The 18,432-nt window shown below is 43.0% G+C and overlaps 3 protein-coding genes across 3 annotated transcripts; 1 reads left to right on the top strand and 2 right to left on the bottom strand.

Moving 5' to 3' along the window:
• The first annotated feature begins 3,549 nt into the window (after window positions 1-3,549).
• On the top strand, window positions 3,550-6,339 carry LOC120951869 (uncharacterized). The gene has a single exon (XM_040370848.2). It carries the CDS (start codon window positions 3,631-3,633, stop codon window positions 4,882-4,884), a length of 1,254 nt encoding a protein of 417 aa, XP_040226782.2. The 5' UTR covers window positions 3,550-3,630; the 3' UTR covers window positions 4,885-6,339.
• A 138-nt stretch (window positions 6,340-6,477) lies between these two features.
• Window positions 6,478-8,931, bottom strand: LOC120951870 (uncharacterized). The gene is made up of 2 exons (XM_040370849.2): window positions 7,920-8,931; window positions 6,478-7,743 (listed from the first exon to the last, which is right to left on the bottom strand). The coding sequence occupies exons 1-2, from the start codon at window positions 8,514-8,516 to the stop codon at window positions 7,519-7,521; spliced, it is 822 nt and encodes a 273-aa protein (XP_040226783.1). The 5' UTR covers window positions 8,517-8,931; the 3' UTR covers window positions 6,478-7,518.
• Window positions 8,932-9,833: 902 nt separating this feature from the next.
• LOC120961120 (uncharacterized) lies at window positions 9,834-14,376 on the bottom strand. Its single transcript, XM_049607691.1, has 3 exons — window positions 14,117-14,376; window positions 11,047-11,318; window positions 9,834-10,748 (listed from the first exon to the last, which is right to left on the bottom strand). The coding sequence occupies exons 1-3, from the start codon at window positions 14,374-14,376 to the stop codon at window positions 10,057-10,059; spliced, it is 1,224 nt and encodes a 407-aa protein (XP_049463648.1). The 3' UTR covers window positions 9,834-10,056.
• Window positions 14,377-18,432: the final 4,056 nt, after the last annotated feature.

Below are 18,432 nucleotides of genomic sequence, written 5' to 3'. Positions count from 1 at the left end.
TTCCCCGCCGTTCCAATCCCCTAGCCTGTGTCTAGCGACTCGGACAAATCAGCTGACTGGCTGCACCGACATCGTCAAGAGGCATTTGCTAGAATTTTTTGGAGCGTGAAAGCCTGAGATGCATCCATACATGCACATCTGCACAACACGCACAGGCAACGAACTGCACGCCCGAAGGATCACTAGGAACGGCCGGCCGGCTGGTGCACGTTACCGATATTAGCTACGACCGATTGTAGAGACGATAAGCGCAAAACCGGGTAGGTTTGGCGGAGGGCGAGGAGGCAGGTTTTGCTATACAATTTCTCCCCCATGGCACACGTGCGGCGAGCCGTAGTACGATGGCTGGCAGTTCGTCTAACTGCTTCACTAATTTGTGCAACATGCAAAAAGTAAACATGCCTGCAGCGATCGATGATCACTCGGGGAGGTTTGTAACCAGGGGCAAGCAAGGCAAAAAAAAACATGGAAGAAGGGAAAAGATGCACGTAAAAAGAAGCAATGCACAAGCTATTTCGCGTGCTGGTGTTTGTGGGGCGGAAGGGTGGCAGAGGAAATGCCCGAACTGAACTAATCCGATCCGGCGAGCTCTGATTCCTTCGAACGGACATGCAAAACTTTTCCCTACACACCACCCCGCTCGTCCACTAGCTTTGGTGGCTAGCCGCCTGACAAGTGATGCATTTGCGATACGGATGGTACTTTGATCTGTAGAGGTGTGCAGAAAGCGAAAAGGAAAACCAGCTAAAGGAAGGTGTTCTTCGGTAGCGCGCTATGAATTTAGGTTGGTGAGCTGCATCGAAGAGGGAAGGTGTGGAAAAAATCAGTTACACACACACATGCATACACACACACAGACACTATGTATACAGCACATTTGCTTACATTGATCATAGAAAAGCTCCTTATCGAAAGCTTAGGGCGTGTGATCATGGCACCTGTTCGATCACGCTTGCAACGGATTTTTACTTTTAATTCGCTCGGACGTTCGCTTGATGTTTTGCGATTCTTGGCCTCGGCGGGCCATTTAGCCGCACGTGCCATGCAGACCGTGACCGTGAATTTCGCACAAACCTTCCACTTGGGCGATGAAAGAGAGAGAGAGAGAGAGAAAGAGAAAGAGAGAGAGAGTGAACATGATGAGGTAGTTGAAGCAGCTCCCTTTTCACGAGCAGATAAACAACAGTTTTCACTCGGCAAGGTTTATTATTTGTAAAGCCTGCATTAAGAAGCTGGTGTGAAGGTTGTTTCTACAGGCGTTGGATGTCACTGGTTTGCTGATGGTCGGTGAGTTGTAAAGCTAAAATAGCAGTAGCAAGGAGAAAAGTGCGATTGTATTCAGTAGCCACGTCCCTCCCCGGAAAAGCTTTGCATATTTAAAGGCGAACCGATGACCCTGGCCTAGTGGCGTGTGGAAAATGTTTGCTTTAGCTTGCATGACGGAAATATACACATCACAGTATCGATCAGACTATGGTTTGTTACAGTTGGATTAATTTGTTCTGTATGTTTTATTGCGTTGCCCATTACATCATTGGAGATATAATAATAATGCGTGAGAGTAGTTGAGATAATCGCAAGTTTTTAAATGTTATGTTTTTTGAATGATTGTCTTTTCTAGTAATAATACGTAAATAATACACAATCTTTTTTTTCTATTTAGCCTGATTGCAGAAGTTTAAAACAATTCCTTTGCCATTATCAGAAAATTTCCAAGAAATAAAACACAAATAATATAATTATAAATATATAACAAACTTGAATGTTTTTGAAGAAATGATAACAAATTAGTGTTGAAAACAAAATGTATAAAAAACTGAAATCAGCGAAAACATGAATCAGAATAAAAACACGCAATAATAAAAATGAATAACGAAATGATTCAATGACAAATGAAAGCTGCAAAGCTAAAAACCCAATATGTTAAAATAAATATAGATCTGAAACAAGGAATAATACATTGTTTTAAATATATGTGAAATAAAAGTATTATAAAGAATACTCTCCTTCTTCTATCTTGAGTCTTTGCTACGGGGGGACGGTCTATTCTAGGCTGGAACCCATGACGAGCATATTATTGAGTCATACGTGTTGACGACTGTACCTCGGGACAATTACTAATATCAATGGAAACATTGTGGACTATCACAAAACGTTTAAAATAGATCAGTTAATAACCAATAATATGCATAACCAATAATATGAATAATAAACATATAGAATAAATAGAAGAAGAAAGGGATATATGTAGGGGAACCTGGGGCGAAATGGTCACCTGCATTATTGGCAAATTAACTCGTTTATATTTACTTCTAATAATTGAAAAACATCAAATACAATATTTAAGGCTCACCATGAACGTTTGATAACCTAAGATTTGAACATAAGTGTATAATTTAGCAAATAAAATGTTTGATCAAAACGATGTAATTTTCACCGTCTCGAAAATAAGCTTTCGTAAAAATTTAAAATTGAATTAGAGGTAAAAGAATGTGTATCCAGGCACATGAAACGTATCTATGATTTTCGTAAAAAAGTAACCATTATAATTTAATGTAAAGTTTTTAAAGTTAAAGTTTGTAAATTGTTTCACTTGAGTCAAAATGGTCGTTCCAGCTTGGTGCAAAATGGTCGATATGTTTTGACAGGAGCAACATGATGAGGCTGTTGTATAAGCCAAAATCGCTTCAATATACTAGCTTTACATTCATGAAACTGTGCTCTATGATATTATACATACATCGAAAAGAAAAAAATACTGACAACAGGTGAATTATTGAAATATTCCAGCATTTAACTAAATTATTCAACAAAACACTAAAATAATAAACTTAAATTTCTTCTCTCACAATTCTACCAAGATGCAAGAGCTTAAACCAAAGCCTAAAGTCCAATGTTGAGGTCCATTTTGCCCCTTTGTTTTGATGTGTTTTGACATTTCGTGTAAGACCATATTGCCCCATAGCAAGACCATTTTACCCCATACAATACATTTCAATGTATGTTGACCCTATTAAAAAAAAAAAAACAGGAAAACTAAGGTAGAACAAATAGCTACAATGTATTAATTTGAACAACTGAAAATAACAAAAACGCTATCGTAATGAAAAAGAAAAACTTCCAAAGAATATAATAATATATATAAAAAATCTGTTTTAAAACCAACTGTAATGTACCGTAGCACACTCTAGTGGCGTTTGCATAAGAATGATGTAGATAATATTGCACACCTTTCCATCTCTTTTGTTATGGAGAATGCATAAATGGTTTACTTATTCGTTCTTTTGGTCGATTTTGTATTTCTGGAGGTATCAGATAAGCAGGCGTTAAGAAAGGAGCTATAAATTACAGTTAAAGCAGCTTGATATAGCGGCGCGAAAGATAAACTAACTATCAACACTGAAACAACGGTTGAACTGCTGATAAATCATTCTCTTATCTTACTTCCATTATTCTTACAGCAAACGTGCGCCCATTATCAAAAAATCGTTCTACAAACAGCTACCTCATTCGTAGACTGTAAATGCTCAGATCAAAATGATAGTTTTTGCAATAGCCAGTAGACCGTGCAGGTTAAACGGTGAATGTGTCTTTTTCATTCGGCTAGTTTACTTCTGGCAGAGACACAGAATGGACACAAAGCGATTGAATCTGTCCGACAGTGAGCTGCGACAAATTGTGAACGATCACTTCACAACATGTGACTCAGCCGACCAAGCGTACCGTATCGTACAAACTGCCCTGGAACCGTTCAGTCCCTGTCCGGAGGGGTTTCTAGCGGATCACTATGCGCTGAAAGTTACGATAGAAAGAAATGGCCAAACGGAGCTGCTTAGCTTCTTCGTCAAGTGTCTACCCACTGAGAATCCGGTGCTAAGAAGCTACCTCGAGGAGATTGGTAGCTTCCGCAAGGAAAGCAGTGTCTTGCAGCGGATAGTGGGATCGATTCAGCGCCACTGCCCATGGCGTACCGTTGCCCCACGGGTGCACTTGGCCGTAGAGGAACAATTGCTCGTCATGAACAATCTTAAGTCCGACGGGTATTCGGTCGTTAAACGCGAAGGTGGTTTGTTGGAGATGGTATTCGTGCAGCAAGCGCTAGAAACACTAGCCAACCTGCATGCCTGTTCGTTCGTACTGGAACAGAAGCAGGGTAAGCGTTTGCCCGAGCTGTTTCCAACCGTGCTCAATGAAAATGCTTGGGTGCAGATGTCTACCAGCACAAGAGTGAAGGATGTGGCCAATGTTATCAAGCTGTACACCGAGCTGGTGAAGATATGCGATCACTGGCACGGTCCACGAAAACAAACCATTCTCGAGCGGCTAGCACCGCTGATAAGAAAGATTTACACGTACGTTGAACCGTCGCACGAATTCCGCAACTGTCTCAATCACGGTGATCTTTGGTGTAACAACATCATGTTCAAGTGCGATGGCCAAGGACAGCCGATCAGTTGCGCGCTGGTAGACTATCAACTGTCACGTTATGTGCCACCGGCGTACGACATCAACCTGTTGCTGTACCTAACGACCAGTCGTCAATTGCGAGACGAGAATCTAACTGCGCTGTTAGGCCATTATTACAAGTGTTTCGTGGACACGCTGGAACGAAATCAGGTGAATGCGAGCGAGATTTATCCTCGCGAAACGTTTCTTCGGTGCTGCGAGCATTACAGACTCGCTGGGCTCATCCACTCGACGATTATCAGCGGTGAGGTGACTCTGCCGAGCAAGTTTTTGGAGGAAATATTCGGTGACCTGCAGAGTACGGCTAGCTTTATGCCGGACACGAAGGTGTGGATTTGTGTAAAGGCTTTCCAGGCAGACGAACGCTACCGGAAGCATCTGATAGAGTTGCTAGATGAACTGTTTGCTTATGTGTAGAATGTAGCTGTGAAGAAAGTGTGTGACGTTTTCATTTATGCAAAAATTTTAAATACGTCTAGAAGAAAATAGTAGACCATATAATGAAGTGAACGTGTTCCCGTGGAAATAACTTAATTGAAAACAATGAAAGAAGCTCTAAAAAACACAAATATTAAATGCTAAAACACTCTGCAAGAAAAAAAAAACTAATTTCACTTTCATTTATAGCTTAGAGATTAAAAATACTAGGAACGTAATAACTTTCTTATTCGAAGCGAAAGGTCATTGTCGTGCTAACGCCACTGGGTAAAAAACCCAAACCTCGACGTCTATGCAAGTGGCTGTTGCAGCGCTGTGTGTGTGCTTTTTTGCTGCAATCCATTACGAAACATCGTTTTTCCAGCCATTCATCCGTTTCCCTTTCGGAAAGCAAAAGTGTCCGTGTTCGCAACCCTTTCCGCGGGAACTTCCTGTTCCACCAAGTACTACTACCAGCTGATCAAAGTGACTTATAGCTTTCAGTGAGCAAAGCTGCAAAAAATAGGAAAACACAGGAAAGCAGCATCATAACCTCTCTTTTGGGCCCTTTTAGAAAGCCCAACAGCAGACGTTCTGCCATTGCACACTACCCACAGGTCCGAAGGTCTGTGTTTGACTAATCCCAATGCGACCAATGCGAATGCGAAGGAAATGGGAAGCAAAATAAACGGATAGGCACGAAACGAGAGGGATAGCGTATTTCCACCATTTCCCGAGGTCGTGGATGGGAAAAACAACACGCCGCAAATAAGACTTTCACCCTTGCTTGGGGCCTGGCGCAATCGCATCGGGCACAGGTTGGCGACGGTCGCGTAAGCTTCACAGCTTCCCCGTTTTGCGCGGTGGATTATGCGGGAGCACGAAGCGCTTAGCGCAGCAAACTAGCAAAGGGTGAACGAAGGCTATCTTGAGAGACGGTTGGTCGGTCGGTCGGTATGTGTGTGTAAGCTAGCTGCTGCCGTGGCCCGAGTATGAAGGTTTCTTTCTATGCATTTTCTCCAACCTTGTCACATTCTTACTGCACACTGGCAGTAGCGATGCACCCGCTGGCAGCAGTTCCTTTCCCATCGTACGGGATTTGACGCCGTTACTGTCGTTTGCTATTTATTCTTTTGTTTGGTACGGTTGCTTTTGGCGCACGGCTCACATCACCGGCGCACGGTCGGGTAGCAATAGCGGGCGTGATTGCAGTAAGATAGAGGCTGAAGCAATCCGGTTTTCTCCTGTTTTTACATCACTCCGCGGAGGATTGTGTTTAGCTATATTATTGAATTGCACATACATACACATAGACAAGCGGGTGCATCTGCCTTTCTTAGGCCTGGTAATAGATGTCTTGTATTTTTTTTGTTATAGTACCTTCTCTTTATTTCTATCGTTCCCACGTGAGATGAATGTATGGTGAGCAAGTGAAGTGTTTTGTTTATCTGACAGTAAAATTAACATCTGAGCAGAATGTTAACCTTTAAGCAGTATTTTTTATTAAAATATATGTGAGTGTAAGTAAGAGTCGAAAATGGTGCACTATTTTCTTAAACTTTTTTTATTCATAACTTTTGGGTGTAATTGAAATCTAACGCATTGAGGCACCGAACGGACAATAAGCAACGCACTACATTATCGTTAGAATTTATCGTTCGTAATTGATATCTCATTTTCATTTCCTCCAGCAACGATCGTGAGTAACGAAAAACTGAAAGTATTCGATCCCAGTTTCACTTCACATATTGGAAAATCCGCGCCAAGCCTCCAAGAGGAATCCGACGGCATTGTAAAGCGAGTGTTTCGAATGTCAGCTCACGATCTGACCCACGATTCAGCCTTACGAGCACATCCGGAGAGGAGAACATGGGACGGGAAAGGAAAAAAAAGAGAAACATCAAGGAGGTTTTCTTTCGTAGCCAAAGAATATGTAAGGCAGCTTAGAGATGGTAAGGGTGTAAAAGCTAAGCTTAAGATGGAATTAAGCGAAAAGTTCCCTTTCGACTGTCTGGAGAGATTCGACGGTCCCCGGGACCGGATTTCCGACCACCAGCTCTGGGTGACGATTTCGTAACAAAGCTACCAATAGCGGATTAGCGAGTGAATCGTGCCCTGAAAGTGAAATCGATTACGGCAGGCAATCTAATCATCCCGCCTCTCCCTCGCACTAAAGAGCACTATTTCCCATTTTTTTAACACACGTGCTTAAATACTTTTTCCTTGCGAATTGTTGTTACCCTCGGTGGTCTGGGTCGGTGCTGCAGGGAATAACGATGGTATAATTGTCTTACGGTAGCCCTTTTCCCCGATCTTCCCCTTCCGCTCCCTCCCCTTGTCTGTTCGGTTCAATGACCAGGTTTCCCACACCTTCTCCGCGTAATCATTCAACTATTAGCTAGGTTGTCTTAATGTGCGAACGCGCTAGTTCCTTAAGGAGCTAAGTGGTCTATTAAGATGCAGGCCGCAGCGTTTGATTTTATTGCCCATATTGCCGGCCCCACAATCAGAGGTACCCCACCGGTGAACGAAGCTTACAGCTATCAATTTCGAGATAACGAGGCCTCTTGCTACGCTATTTCCCTACCCGGGTAAGTGGAGCTATTTACAGGGTGCGCAATGCATTGCATACGTTTAGGCGCCATCGTACGGATCCTGGTAGTCGTGCTCGGGGCGTCGCTTCCAGTAGGGCAGATCGTCCTCCTCGTAGTACTGGTAGCGGGGATACGGTTTCCTCGGCTCGATGCTGCGCTGCCAGCCACCACCACCACCCCCACCGCCCCCATGGCTCGAGTGCTCGTAGACGACGTGTTCGGCCGCGTGGCCACCACCCGATCCGTTCGCTTTCTTCAGCCCGTTCTGTTCGTTCGGTTGGTGAGAGCGCGCGCGCGGGCAGGGGGATGGGACAAAAAGAGGGCGAAAGAAAAAAGGGAAAAGAAAATGCAATTTCATCCAAATGCCGGTTGCTACGTACAGTGGTGATGGGCGCTTCCGCCGTGCAGGACCGCCCGGAACACCGGTGCGAGCGTATTTACCAAGGTGGAGAAGACGAGCGCTATTTTCGCCATGATCAGTGCGACCGCCGCCAGGACAGCGACCTTGCCAATGATGACCTGCGCGATCATCGCCATCAGTGCCATCAGCGCCATCGAGAACATGTTGCCCTGCTTGTGCTTGTGCTTCTTGCCCCGGCCCTCGTCCGAGGCGTCTAGCAGCGCGCGTCCATTCGCGTCCACCAGGCTGAGCTGAAATAGTCGCGAGAGGAGCAGCTCGTGCAGCTTCCGGAACAGTCCCGACCAGCCGGAAAGCCGGGCGAGGTCCGCGGGGAGACGCGCACTGCTCGGCCAGTCCGGGTTGCGACGCACAATAACGAATGGTGTCACACGGAACGTCACGTTCGATTCGATAGCACGATCAAGCACACGGAACACTTCACCACGAAAACATTCCACCAGCTGGCCACTGTCGAAGCAACTGCGGGCTCGATCCAGCAGGTGGCGCTGCAGCGTAGGAGAGCGGGTATCGTTCGAGATGGACACGGGTGACTCTGAATCAAGTAGCACGCGCGCCTCGGCAACACGGAGAAGGCATCCGATCACTAACCCTACCCAGCAGTAGATACTCCGCGACATCTCGTCGAGATCACACGACAGGTCTCGGTGCGCCGGGAATTGAATGGTAAATAGACGTTCGGTGACAGATGAGCGACAGTTTTATACGCGCTGCGAATTGTGGTCTAGATTTGCGTGCGTTTTTTTGGGAGCAATAATTGTGACATTCAAAATTAGTGCATGTGTGGCTGCACGAGAAAAGGCGTCCCGTCTTTCCACACAGTCGGAAGCAACTCTTCATGGGGTCGTGGCCTTGAAAAGCACCAGACGGAAAATGGGTTCGTTTCGTTAATTACTGTGCGCGTTGCTTACGGGTTTCTTTCGTTCTTGATTATTTAGCGTCCCGAAAGTACCCCATTCAGTGGAAACGGAATTTGGGGAAGGCCACCAAGCAAGACCTCGATTGATGGTGAACCACTAGACACTAGCACAACGCGTAGCAAATTCAAGCCCGGCGGAAAATAGAAAGAATCAACAAAGAAAGTAAACTCCGACCGGGGCAAGTTCTTCATTACACCGTACGCCATGAAGATGCGCAGTCGGTGCGCGTTGAGCTTCAGTGGAGTGTACGTTCGTTGGATTAATTAGGCACAACATACATGCGTGTCGGCACGGTTGATTGTGGTGCGGAAAAAAAACGCAGATAGAAGAAGAAAAAGGAACAAAATAGACAAAAGCAACAAAAAAAAACTGCTCTTGCCATCTTCCCGGAAGGAAATGAGGTCTCCCATGCACGTCTCTCACGCAGCCCACCATGGGTGAAGGTCTTTGGCTTAGTAACCCGATTCGGAATCGGTGGTGGCGATTAGAGCATAAAGTGTGACTCATTAGGGGTTGTTCTGTTGGTTAGGATACGGTTAAGGGGTAAGAGTTTCTGGTCAAACACATTCTGACTGCTACTTGCACTTTCTCTGGCTGGTTAATTTTCGTTCTGGTTTAGAAAAAATCGTTATGATTTTCTTGATAGGTTAAAGAAGACATTTCATACATTCCATAAATCTCTTTTGATCTCTCCTTGCCCCTTTTAATTTCATTCGTAAATTCAATTATCTTCCAGTATAATTGCATGAAGTTCCTTAATTTATTTAAGGAACATAATGAGCGAAAATTTAACTAGTTGAACCTTAAACAAATGTATAAAAATGCATGTTTTAATACTGGCAATAGAGAAAGATACAAACATTTGTCAGAATATCATTGAACTTGTTGTCATTAATCCTCATAAGATCTCATAAATGAGCAATGGAATTTAAATTTTAGCAATGCGTAAAATCTCTCTGCTATTTGTTCCCTCAAAAAAGCGTTGAACATAGATTTTTTTATGTTGGTTGTGTAAATTAATTTTATTTTAAAAGAAAATATAAAAGTAAAAATTTCATATAATGAAAATACAGTAGAGACTTACTCCGATGCTACAAACTCGGAGCAAATTAGTTAATATGTAAATTCATCACCAGCTTGCCAATGCTTCAAAAGCATTTAGCAGAAAAATGCTCTTAATACTGAGACATACGATGTTTGGTACGCTTTCTTTGAACGCGTCAATTTGCACTTTCCTGCACTAGTGATCGCTCCAGGCAAAGTTCCGCCTGCTAGATCCATCACCACCGTCCGGTAGTGAACGTTCGTTGCGCTCCGTTGCCAAGTCTGGAGTGACGAAGGGATAGTCGGGACCAGCGGATCCACCACCTGCATGAGGTTGCTCCCGCTCGTAAAACTTTCGTTCAAACAGTCGTGCCGTTCGGTCTTTAAGCATCTGTTGCTTCTCGTACTCGTAGAATTTGTCCACCAGCGAGGACGCCGTTTGTGGCTCAACGCGCTCATCCAGATTGAGGAACTTGTCCTTCTTTTTGTAGTATCCGCCGCTGGTCTGCGAATCCTGGGACGTTCCAGCACCATGGTGGTAGTCATCGTGATGATGATGGTGATGATGTTGATGATTGTCAAAGTCGGGACTGTCGGCGAGAGGGTTGTTGTAACGGAAGGGTTTGGCGCCGAGCCCGAATCCACCGATGGCACCGTGACCACCGGTAAAACCTCCCCCATAACCACCGTATCCGCCACCGTACAGGGCAGGCGTTAGAAATGACCCGTATCCGAACAAACCGGAAAGGAAAAGCGCTATTTTGCCAAGGATGAGCGCCTTCTTGCTGAGTAGGATGAGCCCGCCAAATACGAGCGGCAGCAGTGTTGCCAGGTTGAATTTAAGCCCGAGCAGAAATGGCACCACGAAGCTTTTGGTTAGTATCCGTGCTGTGGAGAAAATGGAGAAAACACGCTTAGCGGGCTTTGGTACAATAAAGCACAACCTTGATGAAGCTTTCTTGCATGCAAGCTTTGGTGAAAGATGGACCTTGAAAAAGAAAGTTAGCTTTCGGGAGGATACAAAAAAGGAAATGTAGACAAACGTTGCTTTTCATATGAAAAGTAACAATTATTTGAGTTGAATAGCATGAATTGTGAAGAAGACGAATGAATGAAATGTTCCACTTCGGATAAATAGTTTGTTCAAACAATCATAAAATATGGTATGTACTTGAAATGTACTTGCCTGTCGATTTTTCTTCGAACAGCGACCGTTCGTCGTTCTGCACGGACGGATCGAGCACAAATTCCAGCAGCCCGGCTGCACCAATGGTTGGGCCCAGCTTGAGCTTCAGTCCCGGATAGATGATGCCCATGTCCCAGAGTAGTTGCCGCTGCGCCATCACGGCACCTGCATTCTCCAGAATTCCTCTGCAGGGTGTCGAATTTTTATGATGAAGGTAAGCGTGGAAATGGTGTGAAAAATGCAAAAAAAGAAATAAACCAAAATCAGGGCATGCAAGGAAAATGTTTCACCCTCAAGCTGGGTGGGCAACGTTCGATTGTTTCTTAATCTTTCCGAGATGGAACGCAGACCCCGCGACACCGGGCTACCCGCGTATCAGTGACGCATTAACATATGTTGGTGGGCCGGATTGGTGCCGTTACACACGTTGTTTGATATCGGCAGGCGGGAAAAAGATCAAAGCGACAGCGCGAGTGGGCAGAAAGCATGTCGCACAGGGATGATGGAAATGGAGAAAAACAGAATCGAATCGATTTGATGGATTTGGCTTTGCTCTCTCGCCTGCTCTCTTTCTCTCATTTCCGCGCCGCTCCGTTCTTCATCGATGCGCTTTATCACGCTTTGGTGGAGTTTGATACCTTTGGCGCGTAGGATGGCGGCGCTAATTAGTTTAATAGGGGGATGAATCGAAGGCACACGAAACGCTTACCGTGCCGAGAGGAAACCTTTAGTGGTGGTGTTTTCACGAAATAAAAACCCACCGTCCGGGATGTAATTCAATCCCATCGATTAGGATTATGTTGATGAGAACAGTTTAGAATTGACGAATAGCGATGGTTTTGGAGAGGGAAAATCGATTACCGTGCACAAGAATGATGAAGCGTGCGCTGAGCATATTTCTCGCATTTGTCCTCAAAATGTTTGGTGGAAAAGATTAAAGGCTCATGTTAATAGCGGACCAGACATTGACACATTTTGGCACTGGTATAGGTACACTTAATTGATACTGATTTTATGTAATATGTATGTGAATTTAAGCAACCATACATCAAAGAGTATTTGAAGCCCTTACCACACATTATTCATACCATTCTTTGAAAACACAAAAATGATTTTGTATTTGTTGTTGGCCAAAATGTCAATCCATATTTGTTCGAAAACAATTCTAGTGAGAACTAAGTTAGCTAAAACAACCTCATCAAAGCCAAAATCAAACAAATTAAATAAGTGGCATCAAATCGTTTTATCAAAAGCCAATGTCTAAGGATTTCATAGAAATATGAATATTCCAGCACACAATCATAGATGAACCTTTGGTTAAATACTCAACTGTACAGTATTCAGTTCTTGGGATTCTACCTAGATTTAACCCATTCAATTGAGTAAAATGAGTACTTTTCTGAACTGTTTAATTACAATTTTGTTTTCTAAGTAGGAAAATATCCAAAATGGTTAATTTAAAAAACTGCAAACAACAGTATTCGTAGAGTTGATGACTCGTACTGCTGTGAACTATGTATGTGTGTTAAGTTTTCCAAACATATTTATGTCTTAAAAATATATTGCAATAACATGTACAAACATAATTATTTCACTTCATTTGTTAGTTCATTTTTTGTCCATTACTAGGTGAACGGTTACGATAAAAAGTGACAAAAGAAGCGAAATGAAACAAACAATCACATTGTTTTAGCTTTAACCACTTTTCCGTAACCTGGGACAGAGAGAAATGACCAAACATTTATACGAAGGTTGATTGTTTTGCACCTTTTAAATATATTTGAAGTGGGGAAAATTGCATTGCAAAATTGGGTATTCCTACTAATTCATGTTGTGAGCTATTTAGCTAGTTGGTTTTCAGTTTTGTAAAAGTTGTTCACGAGGAATTTCTTGTAGTTAGCAAACTATTTTTCCATCGTTGACAAGTTTTTCAGCGTTTTTTGATGCTGTGATCACGCGATTATTAGTTAAAATAAGAAAAGAATATACACATGACTATTCAGTCAATGTTGGGACTATGTAGATACCCTTTTTGCTAGATGCTATTACTTGCGCTTGACAATAAATAAAACATCCCAAATGAATTGAGATGAATGAACTTCGTGATAGTCAAAGAGATTGTTCGATACGCAGATAGGCCCTTTGAACCCGTTTTCAACATACAATTGTAAATTATATAGTTTAATCACATGCCAGGCATAGAATTACATACATCTCTAATGGACCGTTCCTCCCACAAGAGCCTGGCGTCGTTTGTTGATTTTGCTGCTATGGCCTAATGATTCACACATATTCAAACTAATTAGAGGTTCAGATAGAGTTCAGAGGAAACAAATTGTCATAAAATAATAATGTGTAAGAAGTATAATGTAGAATTTGTATTTTGAATGGTATGATTATTTTATTATTATTAGATTTATTAATATATTAGATTATTCGAAAGATAATAGAAAATAATCTTCCAGTGCGTTGAATACTCTACGCGTTCATACGTGCCAACATTTTTAGATTTGTTGCAACCACCTCGAGAACGTCGATTAGGTTGCGTGGGGAAATAGCACGACCGTTAACACCCACTAACCATTGGTGCGTGGGTGCCAAAATGATAGTGGAATGTGCATACATTAGAAACACTACCAGTGCACACATACTTCCGTCTGCATTTCAGAGCTTGAAGAACGCCAAAGAAAGTCCCTAGCTTCCATCGTACCAAACCATCCCAAAAACCACACGTCCTCACTCGTCTGTTTTCGTTCGTTTCGCACTTGATCCGTAATTTATTCAAAACACACACGACCCGGGAATAGCGAAGTGCACCATACCCTTCGCTTTCCCTCCTCCGCTCCTTCTTTCTACAAAAACCATCCCCGACCAAAAAGTGGAATATCAATCGGGCACTCGGGCGTGTGCGCAAACACTTGAGCTCGTTCCCAATTCGGCCGATTGACACAAATTCCATTCTGGCGGGCGTTTCCGTTTCGTTTCGGGTCCTACTGGCACGGTTTCCGATCACCTCGTGTGTACACTTGTTTGGGTGTCTGTTTGGTAGGGGAAGTGTTCCTGAACTTGCCTGAAATCGAGCGGATCGTGGTCAACGATGTTGGGGATAATGCGTGAAGATGGGACAAGCGACTCGTCCTTGATCATGAGCAATCCGTTGGTGAGTGTGAAGTTGTTCGCTTCCTCTAGAAACTGCAGCGACGAGAGTGCTTGCTGGCCGGCACATTGCAGCAATCCGGGAGAAGGAGTCATACGGATGCAGTAGTCGAACGTATCGAGCTGCGCCTGGACAGTAATCACACACAGGATCAGAGTAAAAAGCCGGTGCATTTTGAATGATACACTTTTTAACACTAGATTCACTGCAGATTATTCAAGCACATCACAGCACGAAATTACAACGGTATGCACACGCTCTTGAAGTCACTTTACTTGGAATTCAGCTACAGAAGGCTTAAGACACTGTTGTTTCACTTAACTTTGTAGCTCGTCGTCTCTTGGAAGTGCACTGAGGGCAAAAGTTATCCCGAAAAGGTATATATACACAGTCGGACAGCTAGTTGGTGCGGTACGTTGCAGATTGGCAGTAATTCTTTCCTCCCCGCCAGAGAACGGTGTGGGAATGCTGAGGCCGCTGACAGCGGAAAGAAGTCGCGCGAATCCGCGAGCAACAAATGCGAAAGAAATTTCAATGTTTTAATGGAAAAAAGGCAGGTGGAGGCTCACCATTCCCCGCAGCAGGCTGGTGGTCGCTGTGGGAATCTTACCACCGTCAGCACAACAACAATGCACCATCAACCAAGGTGGCCAGACGCTTTTCAGTCGCGCTGATCAGCGATCCGTATCTCCTCTGTCCGGTGTCCTCTGCCCGATGTACCTAGCTTTTCCTCCACCCGATTATGAGCGCACATTTACATAACCACGAAAATTACGTGCGCATTTTTCGTGTTGTTGTTGCACTCGTGACACACCGTAGGAAGCTCCAAATTGAAAACAAAACTGCTTCCCAACTCCCCCGCGAGCGGTTCGGAAGCGAAAGAAAGGAAAAGTGGCCATCGGATAAAAAAGTGTGGCGCGAGTAGACCTAAGCGAGAAGTTCCAAGATGACCGATTGTTTTCGCAGAATAGGTAAAGCACGGTTCCCATCAAGTGCTGAGGCGGTTATGGGGTGAAAAAGGTTGCGCCTATGTCAATTTTATTTCCCGAAAAAGGGCCCATGACGTCATTGGAGAGTGGAAAAAAGTGAACCACATGATGAACCCATTGAACTAATTCCATTTCAACCCTATGAAGGTGCCCTTAAAGCACGCCCGAAACGCATCATAACGCACGTTGGCGCAAGCGAGAGTGTTGCCCTGGTCTGGGAGAAGGAGTGGCAAAATGTGAAAAGGAAGGGTTAGGTTTTCCAGTCTATTAAAATTTGTGTTTTTATCTTCATTGTGAGCTGCAGCTTACAACCCAACGGCACGAGAGGATAACATACAGAAAAGGACACAATTGACAGGTAATTTTGTTAGGAAAATGTTGGTACTCTGAAGCAAAAACCAAAAAAAGAAAAAAACACTCAGACCCCCTAGGGAAACTTCTACCTTTGGGCCGGCTGGGCGCATGATTGAGTGGGAGGTTTAATTTGTGGTACGTTTGTGGCAGTGTTGATGGTATGGTGCGCGCCTCGGATAAAAAAAGAACGTCCCCGGGTGGAAACTAGCCGAAAGCATAGTCATGTTCGCACCGAAGGATGTAATCAGCGGAAGTGATTACGCAAAAAGTTGACGCTCATATACCTGGCGTGACCAAAAAAGTGTTTTTGCTTGTTTTTTTTTTGCATCTTTGTATGCAAAATCCCATTCCCGCGCGTAATGGAGCTTTACCGAAACAGTGTGAGTAGTTTGCAGAGCGATTTCGGACCGGCCAAAAAGTTGGTGGTCACGAAAGTGCTCATCATTGCGGCGATACGGTTCCGTGACCACTTAGTATGGCCGTTTGCGGGTGGTCGATGGAAAGATAAAGACATCCCACAAGTGGAGTAGCAAAAACATTGCCTCTGCGGAATTGTGTTTGTGTGTTTTTTTTTTTTGTATGTGCAGGAAAGTGCGTGAAATGAGAGGATGAAATAAACAAAAACGGAAACATAACGCAATTCCCATCCCAAATTGCAAACGCGGTATAGTTTGCGAATGGAAAAAAATACATCCAGCCACTTGCACCTTGGCGGTCGCGATCATGCAAAAATCCATGCGACGAAAGTGAAAGTACCACTGGTTGACCGGCTCCATCGGTTCAAGGGCCGGGAAGCAGGAACGAAAACTTGGGGAAGAATGCGCTCCATGAAGTAGCTCCATGGCCGGAAGCGCTCGTGAGGACGCGGCACCGCCACCACCACCGGCACCGGGTCGGTTTCTTCTGCGGGAGTAATTTTTCGGTGAAATGAATATCTGAATTCGCACGCAACAATGGCTACGATCTGGCAAATTTCGTCGACAGGAAGGGAACGGACACGAGATCGTTAGTCGGTCGTTTTGCGGACGCACCGGAGGGGTTTTTGAGAGGTTTTGTTGCGAATCCCATCTGCCTGTTCGCTTGTTTTGCGTTGCCACTTGTTTCCTTGTTTTGTGCGAAAGTGATCTTTTGATGGAAAGATGTTTTGTTGGTTGGTTGTTTTTTGTTTTTGCATTTTTTGTTGCTTCTTCTGCTCTCATTTCTTTGTCGGGGGACACTGCCGCTTTGGCAGTGGGGGTAATTATTACGGTAGGGTTGTCACGCTGTGAGGAGTTTTGGTTTTGTTTTAAGTTTCTGCGGCACGACTTTTGTTTCGGATGCAATGGTTCTATGAGTAATAAAAGTAAAAGTAAATGCGTAATCTGGCGTCATTTTGCTGTGGAGCGTTAGACAATAGATAGAGAAGCAAAATGACCATTCCAAGCCTAAGTAAGCAGCATCATTTACGTAACAATTTGTAAATGTATAAATTAAAAAAAAAAATCCTTACTTACTGTACTGTCGTCTACCCCCTCTTAAAAAATGGAAATGCAATAAAAGCGAACAAATCCAATTGATTTTATACAAATATTTTTTTTTTTAATTTTAGAATCAGTTCTTATCAACATAAAATCTCTCTAGTTTAGTCGAATGTGATATTGTACCATATAAAAACTGGCGTAATAAAAAATCGTATTTTTCATATTTATTTAATTAATTAGTCATCTGGCTTCAAGGAGCCTACATCACCGTACTTAAAATAAATTCCTTATTCCTATTCTGTTAGAAACTAATTTAGGTTGGTAAACAGGTGATATGTAAAGTAATCGTTAATTCTTCCAAGTTCATATCAAAATCTACACTATAGTCTAAAGCGTTATTGGATTTAATCATGCTAGACAATGGGTAAGTTTATATATTGGTAAGTTTTACGTTTATGTTCCAAAGATTCTAAACAAAAAGTAAACACTTTGTTCTATAAGAAGGATAGGGCCCATGGAATGCGATAAAATAGTATACATACATAGTACATTTTCGTTGAATTGCTTCAATCCTATTTATCCTGTATTGTTGCACTGGGAACAATAGCGCTTTACACAGCTTTTAAGCATAAAGGGTCCCTTAATGAACCACAAAACCTAACAGACGAAGAGTTTTAGATATTGTGGTTTCAAATGAGCCTGGAAAGTTATTTTGGTGTCTATAAAATATAAAATAAAACCACTACCAACTACCAATTCTGTGTTTTACCTCGTCCAACACGGTTAGGCGTAATAAAATTTGCAATTCAATTTATTTTCGTAGCGATCAACAATACACCGCATAACAGTATGATAAAAAATCGATTACAGTGGAGTGGTCGTATGAGCACCGTTCGGAATTTGACTTTGGGAATTTGGGATAACATTTTAAATTATTTATGTACACTACATAGGCATGGTTTTTTTTTAAATTGCATTCTTCTGAAAATTATAGTTGAATTTTCGATACGATTAGTTCATAAAAATATCTGATATGTTTGTGAAAATGGTTGTTTTGAATTACGATAGCATAAAATGCTTCATTATTCATATTGTACGGTCATTTCTGAACAGCACGGATAGAAAAACAGCGAATATTTGCGATTGGTGTAAAAAGACCCTCCGTTGTATTTAAATTGGTAAACATCGTTAATAACACGTCAGATTGTTGGTAAAAATGTCATCAAAAGCCACTGCGGTGTAAAAAAAAAATGGTGATAGCTACCGACAGCTTGTAAAATCGGTAAAAGGTTTACAATGTGGTGCGTATGACGGCCAATGTCCCAGAGTACGTGAAGAAAAAAAAAAAAAACAATTGACGCACAAAATATCCTTTGGAGTTTCTTTTATTTCCACTGTTTCATGGCACGATTAAATATGGTCATCG

The sequence above is a fragment of the Anopheles coluzzii genome, chromosome 2, assembly GCF_943734685.1.
Source record: "Anopheles coluzzii chromosome 2, AcolN3, whole genome shotgun sequence".
Classification (NCBI taxonomy): Eukaryota; Metazoa; Arthropoda; class Insecta; order Diptera; family Culicidae; genus Anopheles; species Anopheles coluzzii.
The sequence above is the reverse complement of the archived record's forward strand: the minus strand, read 5'-3'. Positions and strand labels throughout refer to the sequence as shown.